General features: G+C 43.0%; 1 protein-coding gene across 1 annotated transcript in view; it reads right to left on the reverse strand.

The window, feature by feature from the left end:
- Positions 1 to 2292: 2292 nt before the first annotated feature.
- Positions 2293 to 16165, reverse strand: part of LOC116806958 (5'-AMP-activated protein kinase catalytic subunit alpha-1-like) — a 40743-nt gene continuing 26870 nt past the window's right edge. Inside the window, 5 exon segments of the mRNA XM_032744765.2 lie at positions 2293 to 2537; positions 5422 to 5442; positions 5445 to 5544; positions 5949 to 6106; positions 6109 to 6434. Of these exon segments, the coding sequence (XP_032600656.1) occupies positions 2293 to 2537; positions 5422 to 5442; positions 5445 to 5544; positions 5949 to 6106; positions 6109 to 6434 (850 nt within the window).

Genomic DNA, 16165 nt, shown 5'->3' on the forward strand with positions numbered 1-16165 from the left:
CTTTTTCACCCTGTGATAAACTATACTGCTATCTATTTCACACACTCATAGATTCCAATTCTTCCCAAGGTCTTGGGAGCTTTCTCCATGGACAAAGCTTAAAAGCTGTGTTCTCCTGGTGATCAGGACTTCTCAGGACAGGCAGAGAAATATTCCCTGTGCCCTGAGTTCCAACACTCCTTATCCTATCACTGCATACCCAGCTGGTCAAGGGAGGTGATTCTACCCCTCTATTCTCTTCTTGTGAGATCCCACCTGGAGTCCTGCATCCAGCTCTGGGGTCCCCAACACAAGAAAAGACATTGACCTTTTAGAACAAGTCCAGATGAGGCCACAAGGAGGATCGGAGGGCAGGAACACCTCCCTATGAAGACAGGCTGAAAGACTAGGGGCTGTTCAGCCTGGAGAAGAGAAGGGTCTGGGGTGACCTTATTGCAGCCTTACAGTACCTAACAGGGGCCTACAAGGTACATGGAGAGGGACTTTTCACAAGGGCATGCAGTGACAGGAGAAGGGGAAATGGCCTTAAGCTGAAGGAGAGCAAATTTAGGTTAGATATTGTCGAGAGTTTAGCTGAAGAATGGCTGCGCAGCAAGGGACACGAAAGGGTTAAGTTGATGAGAGTGTGAGAATACGTGACTTGTAGCATGAAAACTATGCCCTTGAGAAACAGATGTCTCCTAACAACCTTGAGAAACAGATATCTCCTAACAACCTTGAGCATACAGGTGTCTCGTTAACAACCAAGATGTAAAATTGCTTAGTATGCAGAAAGATAATCAAGTATAAAGAAGCAGTAACTGCAAGGCTTATCGAAAAAAGATATATGTGTTAATAGAAAGGTAACCAATCCTGAGCTTCGCTTTTGCAATATGTATGAACTAATTAGTGCTTGTATAAAGAAACTGTAATCAACTCCAATAAACTGAGACTTGTTGATCATGACAGCATGAGACTTGTCTCCCGCGACTCTCACCAACAAGATATTAGGAAGTTCTTTACTATGAGTGTGGTGAGGCCCCAGCACAGGTTGCCCAGAGAGGCTGAGGACATCCCATCCCTGGAAGTGTTCAAGGCCAGGTTGGATGGGGTTACAAGTAACCTGGTCTAGTTGAAGGTGTCCCTGCCCATAGCAGAGAGTTAGAAGCAGGTAATCTTTAAGGTCCCTCCCAACCCAAACCATTCTATGATTATATGATAAGCTGTCATGATCAGTTTTAAATGTTCAACTGAAAAGTTGGACTGTTACTGCCACAATTTAAATGGCAGAGTTCACTATAAAAGCTGCTTTGAAAACCCTAAAGCTATATATGTATTTTCAACTGCAATGTGAATTCTATAAAATATATGGCAAGGTAGCATATGATATAAACAGCTGTATCAAAGTATGAACATATTTTTAAAAGTGAAAATTTTAGATTCTGGAATAGCATGTAAGAAGCCATAGAGCTGTGCTTTTGACTACATGCATGTGTTTATAAGGAACAGGATTCTCAGCCTGCAGTAGCAGTGGGGAACTGTTGTGCTGCTACCACACTAAGATATGAGCTACTAAATCTGCACAGATCAGGAACCTGCTGACACTTCTCCTTCACAGAACCACATTTTGTTTCAGCACACAGGGTGCCCAGTCTTCTCAGCATTAAGCCTCTCACTACTGCTGTGGCCTGAATTGTTCTGCTTACAGCCCACAGAATTTCACCCTTAGTGTATTACAAAGCCCCTACACATATTTTCACCTGGTTGGATTTGCATGCATTTAATCATATTTATCTGTTATTAAAAGTAGTATATTATAATACATCAAATTATTCTTTATCATTTACTATCAAGGAAGAGGGAAGAAACAGCAGTTTTAATATATTACTGTTAGATGTTGACAATTCTGATCAACTAAGGCACAATTATAGATGCTGATCAAGTCATACTTAAGTCATTGAACTACATTTACTTACAGTGCATTAGATGTATGTATTGTCATTGAAAAAAGTGAAATTTAAATTTAAATATTTGAATTCTAATGTGCAATCAGTGTAAAGTGTTATGAACACTGCCAAGGGCACATGACTTCCTATACCTGTATTATGCTATTGGACAGTGGACAATCAGAATTCACTCCAGCTTCAAAATAATTTACATAATGGCCTAGAATCATTACAATACCACTGAAAATTGAATTCTGTGGCTAGTTTTTTCAGCATCTTAGTTCATTTAACTTAATTATAACTGGAAGCATTTGACTATGATTTAGGGATGCTTATTGCTGTAAAAGAAATAAGCCCACTTTCAAACTTATTGTGCAAGTATTTTAATAAGATTTGCACACATCTCAAAGAATTCTATTGTATTACTCCCTGGTCTTGGAGTTAATTCAGCCTTAGAAGAATCAATCAAAGAGGTTACTGATGGTGTAAGGTATATATCTGCAGATTTTCCCTGTGCATCACCATCTGAATCTTTTTGACAGGATCTACAGTTGCTCACAGAACCTGATCTCTGTGAAGTTGCAGTCCCAGATTTTGCTTCAGTAATTTCATCTGGGGGACAATTGGAGAGATGAGGAAAATTAATCATAGGAACAGCAAACTTTTTCACACTTCCAATCTTGATTTTCTTAAATGTTGATTAATACATAAACAGCTTTTACAACTGTATGTAGTTGATACAAAAAACCTATATGTATAGCAACAGAATTAAATGTCCTTATGCAAATTATTCTTGTGCTTTGAACTGTGCTCCAGGACTATGTGATCTAGTTTAGACCAGCACTCACTTCATTTTTCATGTAGTTTCAGCAGCTAATAGTTAAATAGATTTAGCTTTAGCTTAAAACAGAAACATGACAGCATCATAAGGTTAAATCAAATAACATTTTGAACATTGTGTAGATGCTTTTTGATATTATTTAATTTGCTTTCTTTCTATTTGGTTATTCATACTTTGTATTTCCTTATAATTCATTGATGCATTAAATGCTAGCATCTACATCCTTCCTTTTTGGAAGGTTTTCTCTTTAATATGCATTTGGGCTGCAACAGTTTGTTTACTTCTAAGATGGAAGCATTTCTACCTCATACTGAAGGTAATTTTCTGCTGAAATATCTCTATTCTTACTTTAAATACTCAACATTAGTTTTGACTTGCACCTGTCATCAGAAAAAGTTATTTCTAAGAGAAGTCAGTGAACACAGAAGAGATTGGGTCTTCACATCAAAGCTACTTTAAACTACAGTTTGCAAGAGGGCTAGAGAATGGCTAGCTGTGGTGGAGGGCAAGTCAGATCAGCTTCACTGCAGGAAGACAGATGCCAAATCCATGCACTAGGCTTGTATTTCCTCAAGAACTGAGGCCAGGACTGAAGCTGCCCCAGCTGCATGGCTCTAAGCAGTCATCTCCCCTTCAACAGGAATAGCATTTGTCCTATACTACAGTAGAGGTCAGTGCAGGAAAGGGATTAATGCCCTGTATCAAATACTACTAGAGCTAAGCAAGCACTTATATGGTTAGAAGGGACAAGGCAAGAATTGCATTGCCAAGTCAGATCAGATTAAACTGTCATGAGACTCAGCCTTAGCCATCCTGTACTGTAATCCAGCCATATTCCAGTAAATTCTTTTTCCATGACACATGTTGTCCTAGGCATATCATGTACACTGTTGGCTAGAAATAATTTGCTTTAGTCTATTATGCTCGTAAACAAGCATTATGGCCAGTCTATATTTGCTCCTCCATTTTCAGGAAGGTATGACTTGCAGTTTGTGCTGGTTTTCACTGGAATAGTTAATTTTCTTCCTAGTAGCTAGCACGGGGCTATGGATTGAATTTGTGCTGAAACAGTGTGTGAAAATACAGGGATGTTTTTGTTATTGCTGAGCAGAGCTTGCACAGCATCAAGGACTTTTCTGCTTGTCATACCACCCCACCAGTAAGTAGGCTGGGGATGCACAAGAAGTTGGGAGAGAACACAGCTGGGACAGCTGACCCCAACTGACCAAAGGGATATTCCAGACCATATGACATCATACTCAGCATATAAAGCTGAGGGAAGAAGGAAGTGGGGGATGTTTGGAATGATGGCATTTGTCTTCCCAAGTAACTGTTATGTATGATGGAAATGGCTGAACACTTGCCTGCCCATGGGAAGGAGTAACCAAATTTCTTGTTTTGCTTTGCTTGCACATGTGGCTTTTGCTTTCCGTATTAAACTGTCTCTAGCTAAACCCATGAGTTTTCTCAGTTTTGCCCTTTTGATTGTCTTCCCCCATTCTACCAGGGGAAAGTGAAGGAGCAGCTGTGTGAGGCTTAGTTCCTAGCTGGGCTTAAACCACACTAGAGTTGTATGCTGTGATAATGGCACTCTATAAAAGTTTTTTCTACAGATCTGTCCATCCACTTTCAAGACTTCACTTACTGCAAGCATATGCCCATCTTAAATTTTGTCTACTCCTAGCATTGTTGGGTTGGACTTTGCTGACAGCTAAATCCCCAGCCAGCCCTTCATTCACTCCGCCCTACCCTTAGTGCAATGGAGGAAGAGAATTTGAAAGACAAAAGCAAGAAAACTCATAGATTGAGATAAACAGCTTACTAAGATGAAGGAAGAAAGAAAAAAAAAGTGATGCAAAGGCGACCACGTGCCACCTCCTAATAAGCATACTAACACGCAGCCAGTCTCTGAACAATGGCTACCTTCCCTAAACTCCCATCCACTCAGATTTTTTGCTAAGCATGACATCATACAGCATGACATCACTTTGATCAAGCCAGGTCAGCAGTTCAGGTTATGTCCCCATAAAACTTCTTATTCACCCCCAGCCTACTCATTGGGTGCACCACAGTGAGAAAACAGAAACACTAGATACTATGCAAGTACTGTTCAGCAATAGCCAGAACACTGTTTTAGTCACAGATGAAAAACATAGCACCATACCAGCTACAATGAAGAAAGTTAACTCCATCTCAGCCAGATGCAGTACATCAATGTACAGCTAAAGTCAAATTTGCATGCCTAAATGCCAAGCTTTATCTTCACTAGGAAAATATGTTCCCATACTTACTTCAGATCTAAATTAAAAGTTTAAATTTGGGGGTGAGGCCACAAAACCAGTTTAGGTTGATTCAAAACTCACCTCCAACAATCCTTCCCCTTTTGCACCAGCAATATTAGTGCTGGTGCAGACACAAAATGTAGAAGTTTGAGAGTTGATATATCTAAAAAGTGATTATTTAAGGAATGAAACAGCTAACCATCTGATCATAGGAACACTAGACAAGGAAGGAATAAAGAAACATTAATGCAGATCTAGCTTGGCTTAAACTAAATAAAGGGCAACACTTACATCACTTATAAACAAGTAAGTTGACATGTTTGCATTTAAAATTATTCCCCTTACAAGTCCATTGACTTAAGTCTTTACATACCATCAATGCTACGGAAGTCCAGTATGTCCTGCTATCCACCTGATACAACTGTAGACTCATTTTGGAATATGCATTTGTCACTGGATTCTTGCTTCGAACACGCAGATAGTATGGATTTACAACCTAATACACAAGAGATTTGACTTAGTAACTAGAACTGTTTTAGAAGCACTGCACATTGTTTTTCTTATTTCAAGTCGCTGATGTTATTAAGTGATTTCAGGTTTGCTTGTCAGAGTTTTTATTGCCAACAAAAACACACCAAAAAACCTCAGACAAGACACCCTACTCAACATATTCCCAGAGCCCCAGTAGAAAGAATAAGCACATTAGCAAGATTATTCCTGCCAGCATAAATAGCCTTCCTCCCCAAACCCTTCCTGCACAGAAAATGCAAGTAGTCAGTACAGGCACACAAGACTATTTTCCACAGCACAGGAGAACAGTTTCATACTTCACGGCTTTGTAATTACACAGCTCAAACAAAAATGTACTGTTGTCTGCTGTAAAGACCCTTTATTCTTTACCTTCCATTCATAATCCAGTTGTTTAATTGCTCGACAAACTTCAGACATGATATCATTTGGTCTACTCTGACTCCGTATTCCCAAGTGCCATTTCGCTCTTCTTACACCTTGGTGTTTTGACTTCTGTGGATTCAGCTCATCAAGAGTATGGCCGGATGTGGTGCTTCAGCTACTAAGAATGGCACTCTTTCAGGATGAGGTCGAGACAGATTGTGATCATCAAGAAAAGAATCCGGTGGGCTTGTAGCCAAGTAGAAGTCTTTGGCCTCATTCATTATTCTTCTATTATCTAGAATGAGGTGATACGCAACCACTAAAGGGTCCTGATGATTTTGGCTGTACAGACAACTTAGCACTTCTTCTTCAGTGCATTCAAACTTCTCACACACTTCTTTTAAGGCTTCATCATCAATCATGGTAGAACTATATGACGGGTCTTCAGGAAACAGGTACTTGGGAAGGTCCTGCTTAAACCATTCATGTTCTCTAGATTTAAAAATAAAATCCGAGTATATATATGCAAAGCAAGCCTTTTTATTATTAAATTATTTAAAAAATAAAATTATTCTTAGTCTATACAAAAAAGATCAACAGTTGTCAGTACAAGTCCCCTTCTGTGCAACACAACAGGCCCAGTGAAAAGTAATCATCTCCTTCACAAGATTTTGCTAGACATTTTGCAGGAGACTGAAAAATGACTCTTTCCTCTAAGAGTTTCAACTACCTGATCATGAATAATATCTTTGTATAAGTCAACCAGCTTCTTATATAAATAGTTGTGGTTTTGGCATTGGGTTTGTAGTTGGTGGCAGTAAAAAGAAAAACAATTTTAATTTTGAGATATTTTCAACTGAAATATGTATGCTACCCAATTAAAACTGTCCCTCCCCAAGTACATACACAAGAATACTTAACAAATTAAAGAAATCTTTATACTGAATAGGATTTTTTAGTAAACGTTTGAACACTGAAGTCACATGCTCCCCACCCCCAACAAGCTGCCTATGAGTTTTCCATTCAGAAAACCCCCTTGCTGTCTCTTCAAGCCTTAAAGAGTTGAGGGAAGGCTACAGAAGAGTTGATCTGTACCTCTTTACTAGTGTATCCATAGGCTAAGAGTGAAAAGGAAATATATAGAAGGAACCAAATACTTAGGTTGCCCAATCATACGTGTTATGTGTAGTAAACATAATTTGCGCCATTGCTTGTATGAAATGTGTAATATTGGACACTTGCTATATTATGCTCGTTTGTATTAGCCCCCCCACCCTTGCAGGCGAGACCGAGTGTATATTGGAAACTGATTTACAAGTAAGAAGGTATGGCTCGCCAGGAGATGGGCCATGTCTGGAGAGATACAGGGACCCCAGGCGCTGATCATCGCGTGAACGACCCGAGATGGATATCATGGAAATCCCCGGACAGATACATGTGAATGCAGTGTTCCAGTAAACTTCATCAAAGGATTCAACAACTCCGACACTGAATTGTTCTTCTTCATCACCAAAAAAAGAAAATCTTATTAACCTATGGACCCTGAATGGAAGAAAAGACTGATTGCTGAAATCTTGGCTTCAAGCGGAATTTTCCCTATAAAAACCGCTTGTACCAGGATGGAGGTGTGTGGGCATAGAGGAAAACCTCTGCTGAGGCTGACCTCTTTGTTGCACACCCAGGGCCGACCCCGGGCTTGGCTCTGTTCTTTCCTTGTGGCTGGCTAGATAGAATTTGATTGCAAAATAAATAATTTATTTCTCATTTTAATTTGGCTGGACAAATTTTCATTTATAACATATGGAAATAAATAATTTTGTGTGCCTAGAGTAAGCTGTTTAACTGGTCAAAGGATACAGCATGATGCTAATTTTATATCTTATTCTATAGCATAAAGACTTGCTATGGATTTAAGAGCAGTTATATTGATCAATCTCTAGTAAGTATGAGCCTGAGAATATGCCTCAGCACAACTGAATTGAGCAAAATGTACTTTCATCATTGTTGTATTCCACTGGAAAATGTTTTTTCCCCCGCAGAGACCCCTGTATCTGTAAGCATGTTAATTTAACCCTTCCTTCCTTTCTTGACCTAATTGGCTGAGAGTCAATTATCTTTTCCTGAGCAGGAGTCTATATAAGGCTCTGTTTTTCCTTGTTCACCCTCTTTCCCTCTTTCTCCCCTGGAAACCTTTGAGAATAAACGTCTTGGACTACATCGGGGGTTAGACCCTCTTTTGGAATCTTTTGCCTTGCCCCAAAATATTCCCCCAAAGGCCTTTCAGATCTGGGCTAGCCTAGTAACTCCGGGGGCTGCGGGGGTAATATTTCACATCATATGAAAGCAATTAACTTAGAAGTCGAAAAAGTTTTTCCTATATGATTATAAAGCATAGCTCTAGCTGAATAACTGAATATTTTGTTATTATTTGTTACAGTGGGCCACTTTCTTTGCATGCACATGCCACTAGAAAAATTAAGGGAGTCAAACTCAAAAGTTTATCCTTTAAACTGAGATGATGTCTCATAGCTAACAGGGCAAAATTGTTTAGGATTCAAAAATCCATCCATGCTCTGTAGTCAACATTTTTCAACATCTTTTTTCATGACTTAGATGAATGGATAGGAACTTAGCTTAAGTTTTAAAATGTTTAGTTCTTAGTGCTTTGATTTCTGCAAGTCTTCTCAATGACTTCTGTGCCTCAACCTTCAACAGCAAGTGCTCCAGCCATACTCCTCAAGTTAAGAAAGAGACTGGGAGAATGAAGACTCTAAGCCCACTGTAGAAAAATATCAGGTTTGAGACCATGTAAGGAACCTGAATGTGCACAAGTCCATGGGACCCAATGAAATTCATTCATGGGTGCTGAGGGAGCTGGCAGAGAAAGTTGCTAAGCCACTATCCATATTTTTTTTAAAATTTTGGCAGTCAGTCTGTTTTCCCAGAAGGACTGGAAAAAAGGAAATATATTTCCCATTTTTAAAAAGGGGAAAGCAGAAGAGCCAGGGTACTACAGCCCAGTCAGTCTCACCTCTGTGCCAGGCAAGGTCATGGAGCAGATTCTCCTGGAAATTATGCTAAGGCACATGGAAAACAGAGGTGATTGTTAAAAGCCAACATGGCTTTATAAAAGGGAAATCATGCCTGAAAAATTTGGTGACCTTCTGTGACAGGGCTACAGCATTGGTAGATGGAGCAGAGCAACTGACATCATCTGCCTGGACTTGTGCAAAGTATTTGACACTGTCCCGCATGACATCCTTGTCTCCAAATTGGAGAGACATGGATTTGATGGATGGACCACTCGGTGGATAAAGAACTGGCTGGCTGGTTGCATGCAAAGAGTTGGGGTCAACAGCTCATTGTCCACATGGAGACCAGTGATGAGTGGTGTCCCTCAGGGGTGGGTACTGGGGCCAATACTGTTCAACATCTTTGACGACAACATGGACAGTGGGATCGAGGGCACCCTCAGCAAATTTGCTGACAACACCGGGCCGTGTGGTGCAGTTGACACAATGGAGGGAAAGGATGCCATCTAGAGGGAACTTGACACGCTTGAGAAGTGGGTCTGTGTAAACCTCATCTAGTTCAACAAAACCAAGTGCAAAGTCCTATACCTGGGTCAAAGAAATCCCAGGCACGCCTACAGGTTGGGCAGAGAAGTGATCGAGCAGCTCTGCAGATAAGGACTTGGGGGTGATAAGTAATGAAAAACTCACCATGAGCTGGCAGTGAGCGCTCACAGCCCAGAAAGCAAATGGAATCCCAGGCTGCATCCAAAGGATAGTGGCCAGCAGGGTGAGAGAGGTGATTCTCTCCCTCTGTTCTGATCTTGTGAGACCCTACCTGGAGTACTGCATTCAGGTCTGGTGTCCCCAACATAAGAAGGACATGGATTTGTTGCAGCAAGTCCAGAGGAGGGACACTAACTTGATGAGAGGATTTGAGCACCTTCTCTATGAAGACAGGCTGAGAAAGTTGGGGCTGTTCACCCTGGAGAACTGACAGCTCCTTTCAGTACCTGAAGGAGCCTACAGGGAAGCCAGAGAGGGACTCTTCGTTAAAAACTGTAGTAATAGGACAAGGAGTAATGGGTACAAATTGAAAGAGGGGAAACTTAGGTTAGATATTAGGAAGAAATTCTTTATTGTGTGGGCAGTCAGGCACTGGGACAGGTTGCCCAGGGAGGTTGTGCATGCCCCATCCCTGGAAGAGTTCAAGGCCAGGTTGGATAAGGCCTTGAGCTATGGAGAGTAAGACAGAGAGTGCAGTGGAACTGATAAAGGAGCCTGATATCTTAGGCCTGATTGAGCAGAAACCATGGGAGAGACAGACACAGATAACTGCTCCCTGGGGTAGAAGTGACCAAGAGACATGTTGTGAAACTTTGTGATAAGACAATGACTACCAGGTCATGGAAATTGTTACCAAAAATAGAACCCTATATAAGTGTCATACAAGTAAACCCTATATAAACACTTTATATTCTCAATAAAAATTGGCTTCTGATCCTTCAGATGTCCTTGTCTCTCCATTGCCAATAATTGGTAGCCCCATGTGAAGAGCAAGAACCAGCCTATCTGGCTGCAGTTGGTGAGCCCCTAGGAACTGGAAGTGCTAGTGCGAGAACCAGGAGTGGTCCCAAAATAATTCCTCCACAAAGGAGGTGAGCCGGGGGGACATGGGACAAAGCATGTCTAAAGAGAGAGGCATTTTTGAACTAATGCTTGCTTTGCTTGCAAAACACGGCAAGTCCTTGCCAAAGCTGGATTTGAAACACATTCTTAAATGGGTGGCTGTTAAATGTCCCAACATCACTGCCTCCTCTATTTTTACATCTGCTGTTTGGGATGATGTGGGGGTTAAGCTCTATGATTTGGCCTCTACAGGACATAAACTGGTAATGTGCATGCTCCCGTCCTGGAGAATGATTTTTGAGACATTGAAAAAGCAAGAACAGTCTCAGGCTCTATCATCTGCAGATACCGCTGGCCTCCTACCCTGCTCTGACTCTCTCTACCCACTTGAAACTGGTGCCCCTGGTACTGAAGAGCAGCTGCAGCCATCAACCATCCCTCTGCCCAGATAAAGGAGGAGAAAGGCATCCTGTCTCATGGTTGTTAGCAGCCTAGATTGCTACCTTCGGCTCTAGCAGTGGGGAGGACGGGTACCCCTTTGATCTGGGACCTTCAGATTATGAGATTGACCTATTCCCTCCTGATCCTCATGATAACTGGATGTGGATAAAGAAAAAGGCTCTTAAGGAGGGAGATTTTGATATTGCAGCAAAAATATTCGTGCCAGTCAGGCTTTGCGGTGCCAGGGGAAACAACCCACAGTGGGAACCCCTCGCTTATTTGGAAATTAGGGAACTATGCCACACGGCTACAGAAGATGGGTTGGGGTCTCCCTATTTTGTTAATTTTTTACGGTCTACGTTGTCAACTCATCTTATGACTCCCTCATGATTTAAATGGACCTGCAAACTTATTATTAACCCAAACTCAGTATGCTTTTTTTTGATGCTCAGTGGAAAAAGGGGTTAGAAGCTTTGCTTGTAAAATTTGTAGGGCATACAAACCAGAATATCACAGCCCTCATGACTGACCACCTGGCCAGAGAAGAGGCACATTCAGACCCTTCGGGGCAAGCCCGCATTCCTAGAGAAGCCCTTGAGGGCATTACTGAAGCTGCACGTATTGCATTTTTAAAGGTTCCCAATGCTGCAACCCCCCAAAAAGTATTTACTAATGTAAAGCATGGGCAATTTCTTGACTGCTTAAAACATGCTTGTGAAAGACAAATTGAGAATTACATTGCCAGAGAGGTGTTGCTTTTAAAATTAGCTGTTGAAAATGCTAATGACGATTGTAAAAAACTGCTTAAGTGTTGGAATCTGTGGGTAGTGGTGATTCCGAGATTGTAGAAAGTCTCTGTCTTTCTGCCCCGTTGCCAAAGAAGAAGCCATAATTCGTCTGTGCTGTTTTCAAGGTTGTTTATTCTTGCTTATCTATAACATGTTCTGCTGCCCTGATGCAGGTCTGTCCTGCAGGGCAGCATGCGGGGCTCTGCCCCTCAGTGGGATGTTACAAACATTATATACCAGAAACTACGTGTGCTATATTTACAATAATGTGCCAATATCTATCATCTACGTTAAACAGTGTGTCCCCAGCCTAAACCAATAGAAAAATGCCAACACTACAGTGAAACATGGAGGGCATGAAGAAGGAGGAAAAGGACAAGACACACCCAATTTCCTCCATCTTGTCCCCTCTGAACCCCTAATCTAGAAACCTAAAATTTTACTTTTGCACCCGTGTCACACTTAATTATTACTCTTATCAAACACTCAAAGCTTGTAATTCATCCTGTAAGATTGAAAACTCCTCTCCATGGACAGAGATCACAGACAGTGTCTCTCGGGGCTCTGTACAGGGGGGTTCCTGACCCCTGCCAGGGTCCCAGACCTGCCAGGGAAGCCAGAGGGAAGCCCTGGATTCCCACACTTAAGTACTTGCCTAAGGAGGAACCCACCCTGCTGGAAATGACTGAGGCTGTAATTGCACACTTCAGCATACGGCAACAGTTACTTATGAAGCTGTGGGGGCTGGTACAGCTAATGCTTTTGCAGCTTTGAAGATTATGCCAGGGGACCCACGAACATGCTTTGGGTGTGGGAAATCTGGGCATTTGAAAAAGGACTGTTTCCAAAAGGGGGAAGTCAGATCCAAAGCTCCTGGTATTTGCCCTCAGTGCTGTAAAGGAAGGCATTATACTAATCAATGTCGTTCCAAGTATGATTTTGAAGGGCATCCAATATCGGGAAACTGGAGCAGCTGAAGCGTGGGGTGGAACCGTGCACAGGCACAAATACCCTACCTGATGCCTCAGAGTGAAACACAGCAAGCCTCAGCCCAGATACCGCCGCAAGCAGCCTTCACAGGACCGTCGCCAATTTACAACCCGCCACACCAGGAAGTGACAGACTGGACCTGGTAACTTCCATCACGGTAATTTTACATGATTCATCTGTTCATTTGCTTCCCACTGGAGTTTTTGGACCACCAGGGCAGCGTATGCATGCATTGCTTTTAAGGTTGGTCATTGTCATGGCTTGACACTGGCACAATGCCAGTGCCCCCATGAAAATCCAATCTCTCAATTGAATGCTGTGAAATGCAATCGAGAAGAGAGCAAAGCAGGCCAGAGTTTAGTAACAAGAAAAAAAACTTTATTAAGCTACTACTACTATACTACTATAAAAGGAAAAAGAAAGGGAAAAAAACCACACAAAAATCAAAATTAAAAACTTCCAAAGCATTCCTCCTCCCACCACCCAACTCCAACAAACCACAGTGAGAAACAACCTGGACCCCAATCAGGTTTCCACCCTCCAGACAATTGATTCTCAGTCCATCGAGGGAGAGAGGAGCCCCTCCTGTGCCACAGACCCCCCAAGAAACACAGCTGCCACACCCTGTGCTTCTATGTCACACATGGCACCGCCCAGAGAAAAAAAGTTTGCCAATGGTGACCCTCTCCTTTCCATGCACAGTGCTCTCACCACCAATGAATGGATGGACAGACTGCTTTTAGGATTTTTCCTTTCAAGGATGCCCTGCCAAGAGGGGAAAAAACAACAGTTCAGTTTTTCATTTTTGGGACCACAGTCCCCCTCCGCATTTCCCCTGGGGCTGAGGGTCCAAGAACAGAGATCTTCTTCTCTTCTTCTCTGAAGACGGGGGGCACCACCACAAACCTCCTTAACTTTTCTCTGTTCGCTCCACTTCTGTCTTTTCCCAGCTGAAGCAGGTCTCTTTGGCTCACCAGCATCCTCCTAAAATACAGTCTCTCTTGGAGGAGAAGATTGGTTCAGTCTGTGACTACCAAGAAAAAGTCCAGCCAAAAGCGACTCCATCATCTCCTCCCACCTAGAATTTCTCCTTCTAACATCCCAGGGTCCAAGCTGTCTCTCTTTCTCTCTTTCAAACCAAGGAGGAGAAAAATTTCACAAAGCTTTCATTTCTCAAGGAAGGGTTAAAAGTCCCGACTCCCAAAGATGGCTCGCTGCCCAGGCTCTGACTCCCACAGGCAGCTGGGCACCTTGCGCCCCCCCCCCCCGCTCTTCTCCTTCCCCACGGTGAACTGCTGACAAAACTGCTGCTGTCTCTTGAGAGAGAGAGAGAGAGAGAGAGAGAGAGAGAGAGACTCGGGGGGGGGGGGGGGGGAACGGAGACATCCACGATTTTCTCCACCCTTCCATCTGCAGGGGGGTCCAGTCCCCTCCACCCTTCGGCCTACCTCAGTCAGGCCATGGGCCTTCCCCTCCCCCACCCAGCTACAGGCCGGGCAGGGGAGGGTCTGCACTGCACGCTGACAAGAACCAAAGAGCGCGAGTTCTCCTGGGAATTCTGCTTTTAACCCCTCTGTGTTCTCAGAGGCGTGTCAACCTTCAATTGGTCAATATCCAAATTGACCTCTTCCTTCCGAGAAAATTCTTTTTCCGTGTCAAACCACGACATCATCTACCTCTTTGATGGGACTGTTTGTTCCCCCTGGGGTTATAGTCTCTGACAATGAAATTATGATCATGTCCTGGACACCTCAACCACCTTGCTCCATTCCCCAAGGAACTCGAATAGCTCAATTGATTTGACTTCCCCAAACCATGAGTGCACCGTTCACAGACATAACGTGACAAGGGGGATTTGGGTCTACTGGGACACCCCAAATATGCTGGGTACAACCTATATTGGAACAACACCCCACATGCTGATGTACCCTGACATAAAAAGGAAAAAAGATAACACTTGTTGATCTCATAGACACAGGGGCTGTCAAGCTACATGGCGCTCAAAATGGTCCCTTGCTGAAGTGCCTCGGGCACTTTCAGGCATTGGAGGGAGCAGCCGAAGCTATCAAACCTGGCACTTGATACAGATCAAAGGCCCTGAGGGACACCTCACCTCAGTCAAACTGTTTTTGTTACCAGTGCCCTATGAGGAAGGGATACCAATGGAACTTTAGAATTCAATCAGATGAGCCTTAGGCTTATATGTATTAGGCATTATATTCTGTATTGTTATGGTTATTCCTTGTATTTTACAGTGTGTGAAAAAACTAATATACAAGTCACTTGAGTGTATTTTTAGTTGAAAGGAAAGGGGGAGGTATAGACAGTAAGAGAGAGAGTACAGTGGAACTGATAAAGGAGCCTGATATCTTAGGCTTGATCGAGCAGAAACAATGGGAGAGACAGACACAGATAACTGCTCCCTGGGCTAGAAGTGACCAAGAGGCATGTTGTGAAACTTTGTGATAAGACAATGATTACCAGGTAACTGATGTCATGAAGAATGTGTAACCAAAGGGAAATTGTTAGCAAAAATAGAACCCTATATAAATGTCATACAAGTTAACCCTACATAAACACTTTGTACTCTCAATAAAAATTGGCTTCTGATCCAAGCTCAGATGTCCCCATCTCTCCATTGCCAATATTAAGCAACCTGCTCTAGTGGAAGGTATTCCTGTCTATGGCGAGGGGGGGGGGGGGAGGTGAAATTAGATGATCTTTAAGGTCCCTTCCAACCCTTTAACATTCTATGATTCTATGAAAGTACTTTCTATTTTAATGAAGTAATAAGGTGCTGCATCTATCCCTCAAATCCACAGGTGTTCCCAGTGGAGCCCGGCCAGCTGGGCAGTTGGGGTGAGGCGGGCAGAAGGAAGGGTTTCTCCTGGAATCCCGGAGGGCCTGGAGAAGCCCCACGTGAGTCCAAAGACGAGCTAGTCCCACAAGCGAAGAAGCGCTCTCCCTTCAGGATCAGTTCCCAAGTTTAATGTCACTTCGAAGGAGGTCTGAGCGAGACAGGGCGTGTCCCCACCCAGACCGGCCAGATTGAGGGGGCGGAGAAAACCTGACCAGCCAATGGGGGAAGGACATGGGAGTGACTCTCTGGGGGCAAGGCCTCAGAGTGATCACTGAGGAGGGGATGAGGGAGGGGTCCCAGCCAGGGTCCGGTTACCTGGTGACCCTGGGAGAAGGGTCTGGACAAAGGGGAGTGGACAGCAGGTGATGGACACATCACCTGGGAGGAGACAGGGGGATGGGTTTGTTGTTTGATGGACATACAGGTACTGATGGGAAAACTGGGATGAACCAAACATACAGAGAGGGGATATACAGTGTTACGGTGAGCTCCTGGACACCCTTT

The sequence above is a fragment of the Taeniopygia guttata genome, chromosome W (genome assembly GCF_048771995.1).
Source record: "Taeniopygia guttata chromosome W, bTaeGut7.mat, whole genome shotgun sequence".
Classification (NCBI taxonomy): Eukaryota; Metazoa; Chordata; class Aves; order Passeriformes; family Estrildidae; genus Taeniopygia; species Taeniopygia guttata.